Genomic DNA, 16,511 nt, shown 5'->3' on the forward strand with positions numbered 1-16,511 from the left:
AATAAAGGTTTATGCAATCATAGGAAAATGTTAAATGCTCTCGACTTTCAATTTTTTTTTTCGTTTTAATGGCCAAAATGTAAACATACTCGAAAGAGAATCTGAAAGAAAAAGACCAAGAACTACTACTTTCCGTTGTGCTTTCATTGATTCTTTATATATGCCAATCTTATCATGTGATACTTTACAAAGGGAAAAAAAGAATATTAGAAATAAAAATACTAACTCAAACTTTTTAAGAAATTCCTTATATTTTAGATTCTTATTTTTCAAATCACCCAACCAAACTCATCTCCATTCTCTCATCCAAACTCTAACCTCACAACATATGCAACCCAAAGAAATACACCCCTATTCACATGGTTATGGCATAGTGTCACAGATATTACATTCCACGCTGCCCCAACAGGGATTCGCAGTTGAGCGAGAAGCTTTCTGGTTGAAGGTCTTACCTTTTGAGCTAAAGGAGCTAAAAGAAGCTAAACGGGAGAAAATATATTTTATAACTGATGTGAACAAGTTAATAACATGAGATAATAGTAATAACAATCAAATAAAAAGCATACAAAAATTTTAAATTTTAAATTTTAAAGGGAGAAGGAAAAATTCCCAAGTTGTGCATTTGAGAGATGGGGAAGGGCCACGGGTCATGAGGTCTAATAATTTCATGCATGCAATAAGGTTATTTATGTTAAGCACCGCATTTACTGCCCAAAATCAAAGGACAAAACTTCCTCCGATACATCCAAAATCTCTTCAACTTCGACTTCTTTGGCTTCATATTCCTCTTCTTCATCACTGGCTTCGCCATCCCGCAGCTTCTGCCGTAACAACTTCTCTTCTTCGTGCAATCTCTTCCATTCATTTACCCACTTGTCCCACTCATCCTTCAACATTCTTCGTCTCTCACGCTCCTGCTCACTCAATAGCATGGATACGTCCTGATCTTCAGCCTCGTACTTCTTGCTGTACTTCTTCAAATTCTTTGCTATCTCTTCCTCTTTTTCTGGACTCAAGAAGGATGGTGGCCTCGGCCGCCATGCAAACTGTTGCAAGCCATTAGAAAATCAGGGCGTTCAAAGATAACTCAAAGGACTTTGTCATGTTCAAGAAACTAATCTAATTTTTGCAAGCATACACATTCATGAATGACCATCAAAGTACCTTCTCTACAGCAAGATTACAAATATACAGCCCAAATAAATAATAAATCTTCCAACTGAGTTTACCATAAAGGGTGGTTACTAGCTTAATATTTGTCGATCATTTTCAATAATTGAGAACACACATGAATTGCACATTATAAATATATAAGTTACCTGAAAGAAATGATCCTTCAAGATTCGATAGAGGAGTTTTCCATTAAAGGACCAAATGTTGAAACCATTTTCCATCTCATGGACTGAAGTTACAGCAGTTGCAACGTACCTGTACCGATGTAAACAAGACCAACTCAGCTGCTGTAACCACAAGGCAAAACACTCCGATGCAATCTAAGAAAAATGTGCAGATAAGGATGACGCCTAAATTACCTTCCAGTAGGATCCCATTCAATATCAGTAGCCATGAAATGCTCTGCTGTAGCCATTGTCTCCAGCTCATCGACATTGTAGAATTCCAACTGTCCATTGAAACCTTTCAGACCAGCAAGAATAATGAACCGTCCTGCAGGTGACCAGAAAAGAGCATTGGCCTGCTTTCCTTTGAGAGTTGTAAGTTTCGACACTCGGCCACTGTTGTTTGTGCTTCGCATAGAGTAAAAGCTAATATCTGGCCTTGGGTTGTCACCATGAATAACTGCAAATCTGTGCCCCTTTGGCTCCCAAGCAAAGGCAATGATCTTGTCATTCTTATTCTCAAGCTCCAACACTTCAATGGGAATATCCCGCTCTTTTATACGGAAAAGCTCAAACCCTGTGTATGTGCTTTTCTTTGTCTTTGTATATCTATCAACCTTGACGGCAAGATAATCCCCATTGCTTTGCCAGTACATTTTGCAATCGCTAACACTGAAAAGATTTTTCTGTCTCAACTCCTCCTTGCTAGGGATTTGGACAAGACTCACCTAGGAAACGAAAGAAGCTAATTGAAAAAATTTTAAATTCGAAGGTAAAAGAATAGTGACACAAGCAGCAGAGTACTCACCCTAGCAGGTTGGTTCCCACCACCTAGCTCAGGAACAAATAGTGCAATAATGGGATCTGTAGGGGACCAGCAAAAATCCATAACATTTTCAACCTTCAAAGACTTTTTGTCAATAAGGGAGAACGTCTCTGTTTCATAGACTGAAATCACATTCTTTCCAATCCTGGCAAAGTATTTATCATCTTTACCACCACCCCACCTGCCAAAACAACAATTACATTCATATCATCAGCAAGAAGAAAACATTCTGACCAACTTGACAAGCCGGAAAAGAACCAAGACAGAATAGCATATCCATGACAGACATAAACACCTGAAAACAGGCCAAGATACCCCAGCAACACCACCAGTTCCTCCAATGGCAAAATCATCAGGACTTCCCTTGAAATCTCTCATCACTTTTCCAGTTCTCACATCAAAAATATTGATCACAATCCTCTGAAAGAACATGGAATCAGCAATGAGCGAAAGTGTTAACCATTTTGTCAATTCAAATAAAAACTAAGAATAAGAAGGGAAAGAAAACTTACATTAGCATCACGTGGATTGCTGGGTTCATGGCTGCTGTAAGTTACTAGATATTTCTCACCTGGAGAGAAATCAATTAACTTAACCTGCATTTAATATATCAAAATTATAAGGCCTAAGGGGTGTCGGCAAGCACTGGCAGAAGGTTTGGAGTGATAAACAATAACAAACCTGTTGATGGGCAAAGCGCATCAAACGGTTAAAGGTACCTGCTCCACCCCAAACTGCAGCACCCTGTCGGTGAATTGTTGCTAGGTAGGTTCCCAATGAGGACCACTGCACAAAACTCTCGGTCCAGAACTGTAGCAGAAAAATACTTGATGAAGCTGGGGTTAAGAACCCAAGAGCAAAGATCCCCAAGAGCTATTAATATTGTATATATATATACCAACAACAACCAAACAGTCTAACAAGGACAGAGTTATGAAAACACGGTTAACACTCAATACAGGCTCCAGGAAACTTACTGTACGCTTGTAGACAGGCTCAGGCTTCAAATGCCTAGCATCATTCCAGAATACCTCAGTGTCAGAACCAGCACGAATAACAAACTGATCCCGTGCTTTTTCATCAGTTAGCCACTGTTGAAGATTTTCCTGAAATGTTCAGAAGTAAATAGTATCATGCTTCCACAATAGCACCATTTGATACATAACCTCCCATAGTTCTTTTCTCCCAAATAAATTCTAGCGTTCAGTTAACCAAATTTCCCAAATAGCCTTCACATTATCCATAAACACCTCACAGAAAAACATATCACATGAAGCAGAGAAGATGCAAAACAAAGTAAAATTGCAGATAGTTTACCCCAGGAGTATACGGGCTAACTTCAGGAGGGGCCCACTCATCTGGGACTTTCATAAACCTGTCGAAGTCCTCAAACATGTTCACGGTGAAAATATGTGCTCTATCCAGCTTGTACCCATCAGTCTTCTCTTTGGCAAGCTCAGCCTCCTACAATATAACTGAAATTAAATAAGATACTCAATTCATACATCATAACTACAGTATTACACACAAGACGAATGAGATTGTACACAGTACACACATACAACAAAAAGCCTGGAAGCACGGCAGTGTGTAAAAACAACTATAGTAACAAAACATGTAGGAACAGAATGCCATGAAGGTAAACATATTCTTGGATGAAAATGAAATGCATGTCTAGTGATAATCCAGAATATCAAAATCAAACTATCGTACATAGTGCACGCTTTCTGAACGCTAGAAAGTTCATATTTCAATAACACTCTAACAAGGTATATTTACCACATACCACTAATGCTATGCAAAAATAGTACTCGTATCCAAAGACAACGAGAGATTAGGAATTTAGGAAATGGTCATAACAAGTTAAGTCGAATGAGCACATTCATTCATGGACATCAAACTTCCTCTATAGTATAGAAATATTCCACCTTTAAATGGGAGATAGGTTGATGGTAAAAGGGAGGTGTAGTGCACCATAACAATTGATGGACTGACAAAGATAGGAGCCTTTCATGGTATCTTAAACAAGATTTATACTATAAACATTATTTCTTCATAATATTATTGAACATATATTTCGATATGATAAATATATGAGGTTTCAAAGAAAATTTAGAAGAAACAACACGGGAGTGCGTGAGATAATAAGAAAGTACCTGTGGAGTGCCGTACTCAATAAAGCAGTAACCTAAAGTTTTCTGCGTAGTATGGTCAACAGGCATCCATAGACCATCATCCTTAATTACTCCAATTTGTCCAAAAATTTTACGAACAACACCTTCTAGCTTCTCAAACTTCTCCGGAGGAACAACCGGAAGATTGTCAACAACTATAATGTTTCCGAACCCAGAATCAAACTCTAGACTCTCCTCTTGCAGAACCTCTTCATCATCACTATACATAATTGCAGAAAAATTAAGGAATATGAGCCACGGAATGGAAAAACCAGAAAAGAAACTAAAAACCCATCATGCTTGTAATCAAATAAAAGCAGTTTAAAGCCCTGGAGAGCGCAGAAAATGAGAATTAAGATACAAAATCTAAGCTTTAACCTAATGATTCCGAAATCCTCGCCAGGAGGGAGACGAATAGCGTCAAAATCAACTTGGGAGAGATCTATCCCAAGCCGACCAGCCGTTTCCTCGATCTCCTTCATCAGTACCACGTCTGCCATGACGAACTAACTAGCTCTGTCAGCGCAAGATTCGAGTGAATACGAGATCTTCCACTGCGAGAATTTAAATTCACGTACCCTAAGATATCTTCGTAACAAAGAAACAAAATTTATGAAAATATATTGAAAAGGAGAGGGAAAAGGACTGACAATTATGAAAAGAGTAGAGAGATGCCAGTGTTAAAGAGCAAAGCAAATCGGCGACGGCCAGATGCAGAATGCTGCACCGAGAGGGCCGACTGAGGGTTCAACAGCTGAGAATCGGGGTGCGGTGGCAATCTACGAGACGGTGTCGAGGAGAAACGGCGAGCGGCGGGGTCGAAGTGAGTAGGCTGGTTAGCGGGAGGGGGAGAGGTGGCTGATGGGGAAATAGGGTTTAGGAAAAGAGAGAGATAAGAAAGAATGACTAAAGAAAATTAGAAAGAAAAGGGCGAGAAAAGAAAACTGAAAAAAGAAAAAAAAAAAAAAAGTTCAATTTCTATAGCATAGTTTTTTGTTTTTATTTATTTTTTTTTTACAGATATGTTTGGATTATCTATAAAAAAAATATTTTTCAAAAATACATTTCGTGTTTTACAAATATGTTTGAATTATCTATAAAAAAATATTTTTCAAAAATACATTTCAAAATGCTTTCTTGAAAATAAGTTTAAAATTTAAATAGTTACATGTTTGGTTACATCTTTTTTGAGTGTTTATTAATTCTGTTTGGTTTGTCACGTACAGAAAAATGTTTATACTTAAGTCAAATTACCAGAAAAAACTACTAAACATTATGATCTAATTTAATAAAAAAAAATACGTATATTTTGAATTTTAGAAAGAAATATATTTTGAAATTAATTGTACGATAACTTGAAACTATCGATTGTTTTAGAAATTTGAAATTATTAAAGTTAAGACTACGTATTTTTTTTTACAGTTCACGGGCCAAATCATGTAATCCCAGGGCTAATCTCTGTGATGACTGGTTGAGATCAAGGGAAGGAAAGCTTAAGAAGATGGATTCTAAGGTATATCTCAGATCATTTTCGATCAAGTTGAAGGATAGGGTGGTTGTTGAGATGGAACTCGAGCTAACTCGGGAAAGTTCTCAAGCGAGACTAGGAACAAATAAGGATATTTAAGAATTCTCGGACAATCTTGGGCTCGAGTCCGACTGAGATTGCCCTATCAAAAATGGGGGAGAAAGATGGGAGGAGGGGTAGTATAAAGGGTATTTTCGTAATTTCATATAAAGTGAAAAAACTTATAAATTCTCGGTCAATTACTTGATAATTCATTTTCTAAAAAGTTGGTTTTGACTAATTTCTCTAAAATGAATTATTTTGTAAACTAATTTTTTTAAAAATACATTATGTGAAATTGCCAAACACCACAATTTTTTCCAAAATAACATTTTTTACAAATTTAAACACTTCAAAATGTGAACCAAACACACCCCGTAAGTATCTCAATTAAATTTTTGAAAAGGGTTAAAAATAAGGGTTTTTTTTAAAAAATACAACAAATCGACAAAATATTTACATTGTACAAAACAATTTTAAAAACGAAAAAAACCTATAAGCCCACAATGTAAAATACCAAAATTACCACAGTCATCACGCGATAAATCGGCTACATGGGAGCGATATATTTAAACCCCCCACCCCCTTTATACACGATCTCAGGCATACCATGCCCCGAGATGCCCTAGGATGAAAGAATTCTTCCTTTAGTTATTTGATCTCAGACATTTAGTGGCATCAAAATGCCCTGGGATGAAAGAATTTTACCTTTATTTTATTTTATCTTGGGCATACATTATCCTGAGATGTCCTAGGATGAAAGACTACTTATGCCTTTAGTTATTCAATCTCAGGTATACAATGTACCGAGATGAAAGATAGAAGTGTAGATCTATACAATCCTATACTTCATTATAAACGACGACTTTCAAATTTCAACGATCATATACATCATGATACACGATCTGGGCCTTAGTTGCATCGAGATGCCCCTGGATGAAAGAATTCTTCCTTTAGTTATTGAATCTCGGGCCTTAGTGGTACCGAGATGGTCTGGGATGCAAGAAATCTACTTTTATTTTATTAATCTCGGGCATATATTGTCCTGAGATTCTTCGGGATGAAAGACTTCTGCCATTAGTTATTCGTTCTCAGCCCTTAATTGCACCAAGATGGTCCGAGATTAATAAATCGTAAAGACATAAATCGCAAGGACATATATGAAATTTATGAAAAAATAATCACGTGTCAGGACTTTTCCTTATTTTATTATACCGACCATAAATATTTTTAGGTTTTGTTCCAATATGTAAATTAACAATAAAAATAATAAAATTGACAAAAAATTCTCTAGTCAACAAAGCATGTAATATATTTAACACACGATCTTGGTACAAGATCGTTTAGATTTGACTATTCTTTGTACACAATCGTTTGGATTTAAATTTGTGTAGCCAAATCTAAAAGAATTTTTTTTCAAGATTCCTTGGTACACAATCGTTTAGATTTGGCTACATGATCATTTAGATTTGGCTACATAATCGTTTAGATTTAGCTACATAATCGTTTAGATTTGGCTACGATTTTTTAAAGATTCTTTGGCATACGATCGTTTAGATTTGACTACCCAAATCTGGCAAATTTAAATGATCGTGTACCAATATCCAACAATTTTTTTTCAAGATCCAACAATTTTTTTCAAGATCTTTTATATTTGTTAGATTTGCTTGTAGCCAAATCTAAATGTGTTCTAATAGCTCAACGATTTTTGTTCAACCCAGATCTTTTACATTTGATACACCATATTGAACAACCAAATAACAGTTTAAAAAAAATAAAAGAAAAATTATAGAAGAAGAAAAAGAAAAAAAGACGATGGAAAGAAAGAACAAACCTAGAATATTTAAAAAAATGGCTGCCTTCATAGGGTTTTTGATTTTGTTACACGGGTCGTAAATATTTTGGTGTTTTGTTATATTTATGAAAATTTTTCATATATAGATAAAATAAAATAAAATAAAACAAAGAAATTATAAAAAAAAAACTCAAAATTTCAAATTTCTCCAATTTTCATGGATTTCTCTCCAATACGAGTCTATCTTACGAATCCACCAAATGCCATTATTTTATTTATAGGTAATTTGGCAAGCATGAGGTGAATTACATGGTCAATAAGAGTGAGTATTTTCAAGACATATGTGAACGGTGTTGGATGATTAAGAGGGTGACACATGATAGACGTTGAGCTTAATAATGTACATCTATATTAATATTTATAGTACTCTCCTTAGATGCCCATTAGTCATATGAAATATGCCTCGTTAAAACCTTACTGGTAAAAAACTCAATTGAGAAAAAATTATAGTGAAGGGAAAAAAGTACACATTTCATATAATTTATACACTTACAAAAAATACAATTTACTTCCCCTCATGTAAGCATCACTTGAGATCTTTGAGTCGCCGCATTCCAATGTTGTGCATCAATTTTTTAAAGGTTGCGGTAGGTAATGATTTTGTAAATAAGTTTGCCAAGTTATCCTTTGAACAAATTTGTTGTACTGTGATATTGTCGTTTTCTTCAAGAGCATGAATGTAAAAAAGCTTCAGCGAAATATGCTTTGTTCTATCGCCTTTAATATAACCTCCTTTGATTTGAGTTATATATGTCGTGTTGTCTTTGTATAATGTTGTTGGAAGAAGTTTACTAGAAGACAAACCATGTGATTCTCGAATGTATTGAGTCATCAATTTTAACCATATACATTCTCGGCTAGCCTCATGAATTGCAAGAACTTCGACATGATTTGAGGAGGTGGCTATTATGGTCTGTTTCACTGATCATCAAGATATAGTAGCTCCTCCCCATGTGAATAGATAACTTGTTTGAGATCTAGTTTTGTGTGAATCAAATAAATATATACTGCAAAACCAACTAAGGTAAATTTTGATTTATTTGAATAAAATAATTTCTTATCAATTATTCCTTGAACATAACAAAGTATATATCTAATTTCATTCCAATGTCTTTTTGTTGCTGAGGAACTATATCTAGATAAAAAATTTACTAAAAAATGCAATATTTGGTCTTGTATTATTAGCAAGATACATAAGTACTAAGATATGGTACTTTTGAACCAAAGAGTTCTTCATTATCATCTAGAGATCAAAATATATCTTTCTTCATATATAGTGAATGAACTTGCATGAGAATGTTCAATGGATCTTCTTTATCCATATAAAATATTTTCAAAAATTTTCTTGTATAAGTTGATCGATGAACAAATATCTCATCTAATACTCAATTTGAAAATCGAGGCAACATTTTGTGTTTCTGAGGTCTTTCTTCTCAAATTCTTTCTTAAGATATTCTATTGCATTTGAAAGTTCTTTAGGAGTTCCAATTATGTTTAAATCATCAACATATACAATTATAATAGCAAATCCTAACTATGATTTCTTTATAAAAACACATGGACATATTAGATTATTTTGATATCCTTCTTTCAACAAATATTCACTCCGGCACTTATACCATTTGTCCTAATTGTTTCAATCCACATAATGGTCTTTGTAACTTTATTGAATATAGTTCCTGAGAACTTGATTTATATGTTTCAAGTATCTTAAATCCTTATGGGGCTTTCATATAAATATCATTATCAAGAGATGCATATAAATATGCTATGACTACATCCATGAGATGAATGTCCATATTTTCATACACAACCAGACCACTTAAAAATCTTAATGTGATTGCATCCACCATTAAAGAATATGTCTCCTCATAATTAATAACTGGTTTTTGGGAAAAACCATATGCAACTAATCTTTCTTTATATCTTGTGATTATCATTATCTTCATTTCTTTTTCTCACAAATACCCATTTATATTCCACAGGTTTGACACGTTCTGGTGTTTGGACTACTGCTCTAAAAACTTGTCGTTTTAAAAGTGAATTTAATTATGACTCAATCGCTTTTTTCTACCAGTCTTAATATGATAACCATTGCAACGTATATTTTTAAAACTCAATAGATTTCTCTTTGATTAACTAGAGAACAATGCATTATCAATTGTGAACTTTGTCCTCTAGAAAAAATAATATTTGTTTTTCCAAACTCTTCATTTAGGTTTGCAGAATATGATATTGTATTGTCTTTTACTTCCAACATTGTCAATTTGGAAAAATATTTTACTTGTCAATATTGTGTGCATAGTGATGGAAAGCGGTAGACATGCACAACGAAATTAGGAATCAATTTTACCTTAATTGCATCTAAACTATTTAGAAATTAACATACTACATTACCCTAATTAAATGGATTAGGGTTAATTGAAAACATACCTTCGAAGCTTCCCGATCCTCGCAATCTTCTTACGAACACAAATCTGAGACCACCACTAGTGTTGACTCACTATTCTCCAGACTTAGAATCTGGTTGTAGGACCTAATATTTGATGGAAATTGAGAGAGAAAGATGGAAATTAGAGGTGAAACTTAGGGTTGAGATATGAGAGAGTAAAAGAATTTTTTTTTGTAAGTCAAAATTACAAAAAATTACCAAAAGTCTTTGCTTATTGCTTGTTATTGTAAATGCAACGTTTCTTTGTGGATATGTATCATATTAAGCTCTAAATGAGCGACTTAGTAGGCAATTAGACTAGGATAAAACAATAAAATGTGCAATTCCTATTTATGCATTGCTAATTTCTCATGATATACATGTAATACAAGTTTTCCTCTCTATCGCCCAAGTGTAAGTGAAGAGAGGTTTCCTGGTAAAACCAAGGTCGAACTCAAGGAATTAATGTTCGATTGAACCTATCGCACAACTAAACCTATGGGGTGTAATCTACACAGTGTAGATATGACAATGTATTTTTATCCTAATTACACTAAGCTACAATTAGTGGTGCAAGATGGTTGTGGCGATGGAGTGCAATGAAATATGAACTCATGTAGCAGGTATGAAATTAAAGAATATTTAATTTACTAATCACAAGGCATTGTGCATTGATATTTTGAGGCGATACAAAACATCTATTAACTTTAGAATTAAGGTGAGCGTCCTCTTAGTGCCTTCTTCATACTTGCTCGCCTCTCGGGATCCAAATACATAAAGTTAAGCTATGGTTTGTATCTAATCAATTTATACGCATTGTAAGTAATTTATTCTAATTTAAGGCGAGCATCCTTTCGGTGCTTTTGCCGCACAAGTTAACATTTCTATAACTTACGCAAAGGATGAGTTTGGCGATGAAATTGTATCACTACAACCTTTTTGCCATTCGCTTAGGTAAATATGGGTTCTCACTTGTCAGGTGATTACTCTCAATGTCATTGGCTTTTCTCTTGAATAAACAATGATTGATGGTCACGTTTAGCTAAGTAGAACTTACAAGACATACATCCATATTTTCTATTATCAATAACGCATCACATTGCTCTCTCTTTTTTGTTCTAAGCTCTCAGATAAAACTCAAAAGACAAAAAGAATGAAATGAGAAGTAAGCTTGTTCTCCAGTCCAATTTCACACACTTTGCTTTAAAGTCAATGCCTCTATTTATAGGCAGGGAGTGATGTTGACAAGACATTCCACACCTCATTAATGCTTATGATAAAGTTGTATTAGAGTCGCGTAAACGTCCTTTTATCCTTTTTCTGACATTTGCACCAACCAAATTTGTCTGCTAGTGCTTTAGATCGCTTAGCTTATTGTGATCGTCGCTTGGTTGGTGATAACTTGTAGAAATAAAAGTTATTGTAACCTCTTTTATAGAATAACGAGGTTAAAATGTAAAAGAAGTACATCAAAACGCCATGATTATGTTGAAAAAGCATAAGTATTTAAAAATGCACTTTACATAAGCATCCACGTTCAATGTCTTAACACAGGATAAAAGTAAAAGAAGAGATTAGTGAATCGCAGAGGATATCGCGCAAGAGCTATGCGAGAAGAGCCCGTCTAGTGGAAACAATTGCTAGGCGAGAAGCTTCATCAGTTCATGAGGACGATTCACTAGAAGACAAGAATGATAGTTGAGGATGATGTGACTTGACAATGACGGCTTTCGATGCTGACATGATTAGAAGAATAGAAGTTTTCCGTCAAAAGTTGCCTATATAAAGACTCTGAGAGGAGCTAGCCTTGATCATAAACTAGTTATGAGAACCATATCGCATCAAGGCTTTCATGGTCTAATCGTCCAGTCATGCATAGACATTCCTTCACCCTTTCTCATACAAGTTAGTTTGCATCTCTATATCGCATTCATCTAGTTCCCCTTACAGAATCTCTAGAGTACATAAGTAGTTTTAGTTCAATTCACATTCATTTATTCATTATTCTTTTATATCGCCTAATTCATTAGTAAATCCTAGAACTAATCTTTGATATCAGTTCCCTATGTTCAACATGGGCAAACAATAGAAAAACTTGTACACGACAAGGACTTAGCTTTAATATGTTGAATAGAAACATTGGGAGCATTTCACATGCAACAATCATGTCTGAACGCAAAATGAAGAGATTCACAAGAAGCATTTTATATTGAAATGATCTTGAATCAATGACACATTATGAACCACAGAAGTCCCATCACAATCAACAAGTTCTGTCAAGTTTTTGGTGTCGTTGCTAGGGAACTGATTTTTCAAACTTAGGAATAGGATTTTACTTTGATTTTAGGCAAAACGCTTAACTTTGGTGAATCAGGTGTTCAGCCGCAGAACGCGTGAAGAGGTTTAAGGTAATAGAGTAATTTGTGCTTGCTTGAACTAGCTTCAAGGTTAAGTGTATTTTTTCGGATAGTGAGCAATTCAACAGAATAAATTAAATCCAATTTGGCTACTCTACTGAGATTCTCAAATGCCTAAGATTTTAAATGCATAATCTATTGAAATTTAAGAACCCAAAGGAGGAGTCAAAGAAAGTGTCCACGCAGAGAGTTTAATGAGATCTATATCTTTACTAAATACGAGATTAAGGACGAAGAAAGATCACTTGAGCATTGCGATGAACGATTGCTAGTAAAGGCCATTGCAATGAGCAATTAAGATGTAGAAAGTCATGTTTCAAATGATTTACAAAGTTTAGGAGGAGACTACAAGGCTAGGGGCTATGAGGAGCAACACAAAATGAGGCACAACATTCCTTGCCAAAGAGCCTGAATGCAAGGATGCACATGTAATGTATAAATTTCCTTTATTTTTTCTACGATGTGCAGCCTTAATTTTATATTCTTTTTGTATGTTATACTTGTAATTATTTGATACTTGTAAGTAATTTTGGTAGCTTAGATTTGTACGTTTTTCTTCTTAAGTAGAGGAACGCGAGTTACCTCGCAAACCCTATAGGTTTTTAGGAAAGGATGAATACAATGAAGTCATTTTACGAAAAGGATCCCGTTAAGACGCAATAGGCTTTTTGATGTTTTCGTAGGACGTGGTCGAGTTTAGGGTTTCATCAGGAAACATTAGGGTTTATAGGGAGCGCAAAACATTATATCACTCTTTAAAGTTCTTAAACTTCCAAGAAGAACTAAGTGCTTCGTACCTCGAGCATTGAACCATCTGTGTTAGGTTCTTACGTCACCTTGATTATGATAAGATATTAACCATATGGTAACCAACCCTCTAACCTTGGTCAAGCATGTCTATATAGACCACCCGTAAACCTTGAATCCAAACCTTCAATTAAATGCAATGCTTCACTCAACTTCAAACATCCATCTTCTCCAATCATCGGTAGTTCTTTTTTGCTCACTCTAATTTATTCCTTTCTATCGAATTCCTTTCTTCTCTCAGTTATCATGAATGAGAGTATTTCCTTTATCGAAGCCCTAAAAAATTTTCAAGTCCTAGAGGGAAAAGCAAGCCCATCCAATGAGATAGTTGAGCATTTACCATCCAATGGACCTGTGTTGGAGCACTACAAAATGGTTACAATTAATAGGGTGAAGGTTTGACCGTCCAAAAACCAATTGAACTGCCTTCTCGCCCTAGTATCCGGTAAAACCGCAAAAGATGAAAGAGGGGCGAGAAAGGTTAGGGAAGATTGAAGGCGAAAAGAGAGGAATAAAAGAAATTGTAAGGTAAGGAGCATAAGAAAGTGAAAAGATACAAACGAATAAAAGAAATTGTAACGAAGAAAAGGGAGAAGAAAAGAAGAAGAAAAAAGAAAAGGCGAGACAGCCAGGTAAGGAAAGGACAACAATTCTCTCACTAGAAAGCACTTCCTCACCTGTTGCTGAATCGGGGAAGGAAGGAGAAAAGGAAAAAGGAAGGAAGAAGTTGCTGATGGAGGGTTTGAGAAAGGAAGCAACAGAATCAAGTTCCTTGGAGGAAGAAGTGCCGAAATGCAAGAAGAAGAAGAGTGTAATGTGTGAAAGAAGTCCTTGTAGGCACAAGAAGAGGCGAGGTAAAAAGAAGAAAATCAAGTACAACACCTCAAAAAGGGGAAGAGGAACAAGATGAGGAGGAAGTCTTAGGATTGAAAAAGAAAAGGCTAAGGACTCCAAAGAAATCTTGTCGCAAAGGTCTAAGAGGAAGAAGAGAAATAGAGTCGACCTGGCCTCTTCCTCACAACCCAAAATCCTTCAAGGACAACATCTTTCAAACTCCCCCTAAATCCAAATCGCCTACTTTCTCCCAAACAATACAAAACCTTTTTTCGTGACAAGAGAAAAATTCTCTAGCTCTTGTCGTCGACCCAACTAACTAAACCAAACTGGCGGAAAGATGTGACATGCAGTTTAACACCTTATTAAATAATAACATAAGTTAGTGTGTGCCACAATCCTAACACCACAAGTTCACAGAGTTGGGTAAGACCCTTGGTGCAACCACAACGCCAGATTCCACCACCTCCTCTACCACTAACTTAAATAGGGGAAAATTTTAGAATTTTGTAACCCTTCTTTTTGTAACTTTATCTTTTGCTTATGTAATTTGTACTTCTTTATAATTATGCTCTCTTAAATATACAATACAACTTTTGATGCAATTCTTTTATGTTTACTCTTTCTTGTCGCAAGTTTAGCTCCCAGCATTTTAGAAATTTAATTTTTCTTGTACCTCATTGATAACTTCAATGAATAAAATATGCAAAATAAGGTTTTATTTGTTATTTAGGTGTTTAACTTGTTAAGGAAATTGAGTTAGGAAACAATTCTAAAGTTTATTAAGCGAGCAAGTTTTACCTCAAACCTCTTTTGTAATATTTTTCTACGAAAAATCTTAGCATTCGATTTTAGCAATGAGGAAATCACTAACCTCTAATTTGGGTTTTAACAATAAAGCATTTTAACAACAGTTAAAATAGTGTAAAAAAGCGAATTTATTTTTGTCTTTATTTATTCAATTGAAATAACAACTCCTATGTTGCCTCCTCTCGCAAAAATAAGAAGCAAAGCTTCAAAAGTAAAAATTTAAAGAGTTGAGTAATAAGAGGCGATAAGAGTAATAATTGAGGAGAGAAACGAACTCATAGAGTGTCTATAATTTTCAACTCAATGCAAAACCTTCTGCAAGTATAAAATAAAGCATTCTGTCACCGAATAGAAGGATTTAAAACTCTTCGAAAACTTTAGCCATTTCTAATTTTGAAAATAAGATTCTTCTGAAAATGAACAAGGGTGTTTTGAATATTAAGCTTACCGTGTTTTAAACTTAGAAATGTTTTCATAGCAAAAAGTACGTAACGAGAGTAAACCTTGAATAACGAACAAAACTTGATCGCATTTTTAGAAGTTTAGAAACCCAAGGAGGAAGGTAAGTCTTTTATTAAGATTTGTGCTTGAGGACAAGCATGATACGAAGAGATGCTTGAGGACTTAGAGTTTGACGAAAAGGAAGTCCATTTCCCACTTCTCCCAACTTGTAAACATTTTTCATTCTCTTTTCATCCCATTTTTTTTATTCCTTTTAATATGTGTTGTTCATATTGTATAATGATCGTAGGCCTACATTCGTTAATATATATTACATGTTTATACCATTTCAATCCATACATCTCTTTACTGTTCATATGTCAATGTGCTATTTTTAGTTTATTATTGTGATAAGTTCTTGATAAGTTGCTTTGCTTATAACTTTTATCGCGTTAGTTGAGCTATTTTCATCACCTAGCCAGTGCTTATCGCCAACTACCCGAGTGCGCAAGTAGCAAAGATATGGCTAACACATGTTCGGAGGAGTTTGTAGACAAACTCCACTTTGGCAAGATAACTTCCATCATTTATAACCTGAAAGGAGAATAAGTGTGGGCAATAGGCGCCGAAAGGTTGCTGTCCTTAATCCGAAGCTCTATAGTTTTATAAGTAAAGTCTTCTAGATATATCTTGCACAATTAGGTTGAGTCATTTGTACCTCAAAAGGAAGACAAGTGTGGCGTATAAAGACTCTGAGAGGAGCTCGCCTTAATCATAAACTAGTTATGAGAGCCATATCGCATCAAGGCTTTCATGGTTTAATTGTCCAGTCATGCATAGACATTCCTTCACCCCTTCTCATACAAGTTAGTTCGCATCTCCATTTCACATCCATCTAGTTCCTCTTTACAGAATCTCTAGAGTACATAAGTAGTTTTAGTTCAGTACACATTCATTATTCATTATTCTTTTATACTGCCTAATTGATTAGTAAATCCTAGAGCTAATCTTT

The 16,511-nt window shown here is 34.9% G+C and overlaps 1 protein-coding gene across 2 annotated transcripts; it reads right to left on the reverse strand.

Annotated features, from left to right (window-relative positions):
- Positions 1-486: 486 nt before the first annotated feature.
- LOC103500082 (eukaryotic translation initiation factor 3 subunit B-like) lies at positions 487-5,306 on the reverse strand. Of its 2 annotated transcripts, XM_008463278.3 has the most exons (12): positions 4,988-5,306; positions 4,716-4,891; positions 4,320-4,557; positions 3,481-3,627; positions 3,141-3,269; positions 2,845-2,973; positions 2,676-2,759; positions 2,459-2,583; positions 2,146-2,344; positions 1,533-2,065; positions 1,320-1,428; positions 487-1,046 (listed from the first exon to the last, which is right to left on the reverse strand). In XM_008463278.3, exons 2-12 carry the CDS (start codon positions 4,835-4,837, stop codon positions 705-707), a joined length of 2,157 nt encoding a protein of 718 aa, XP_008461500.1. In that variant the 5' UTR covers positions 4,838-4,891; positions 4,988-5,306; the 3' UTR covers positions 487-704. The 2 variants fall into 2 exon arrangements, with proteins under 2 accessions (XP_008461500.1, XP_050942047.1); XM_051086090.1 differs by lacking the exons at positions 4,716-4,891; positions 4,988-5,306 and having other exon boundaries at positions 3,481-3,638; positions 4,320-4,456.
- Positions 5,307-16,511: the final 11,205 nt, after the last annotated feature.

The sequence above is a fragment of the Cucumis melo genome, chromosome 1, assembly GCF_025177605.1.
Source record: "Cucumis melo cultivar AY chromosome 1, USDA_Cmelo_AY_1.0, whole genome shotgun sequence".
In the NCBI taxonomy this organism is placed as follows: Eukaryota; Viridiplantae; Streptophyta; class Magnoliopsida; order Cucurbitales; family Cucurbitaceae; genus Cucumis; species Cucumis melo.

What these genes read in the sequence shown, in the direction of transcription:
- LOC103500082 (XM_008463278.3), bottom strand. Translation starts at nt 4,837, where the DNA reads ATGGCAGACGTGGTACTGATGAAGGAGATCGAGGAAACGGCTGGTCGG. An exon ending in GAGGATTTCGGAATCATTAG is followed by an intron (nt 4,558 to 4,715) that starts GTTAAAGCTTAG and finishes AATTATGTATAG; the next exon opens with TGATGATGAAGAGGTTCTGC. An exon ending in GCAATCCACGTGATGCTAAT is followed by an intron (nt 2,584 to 2,675) that starts GTAAGTTTTCTT and finishes ATGTTCTTTCAG; the next exon opens with AGGATTGTGATCAATATTTT.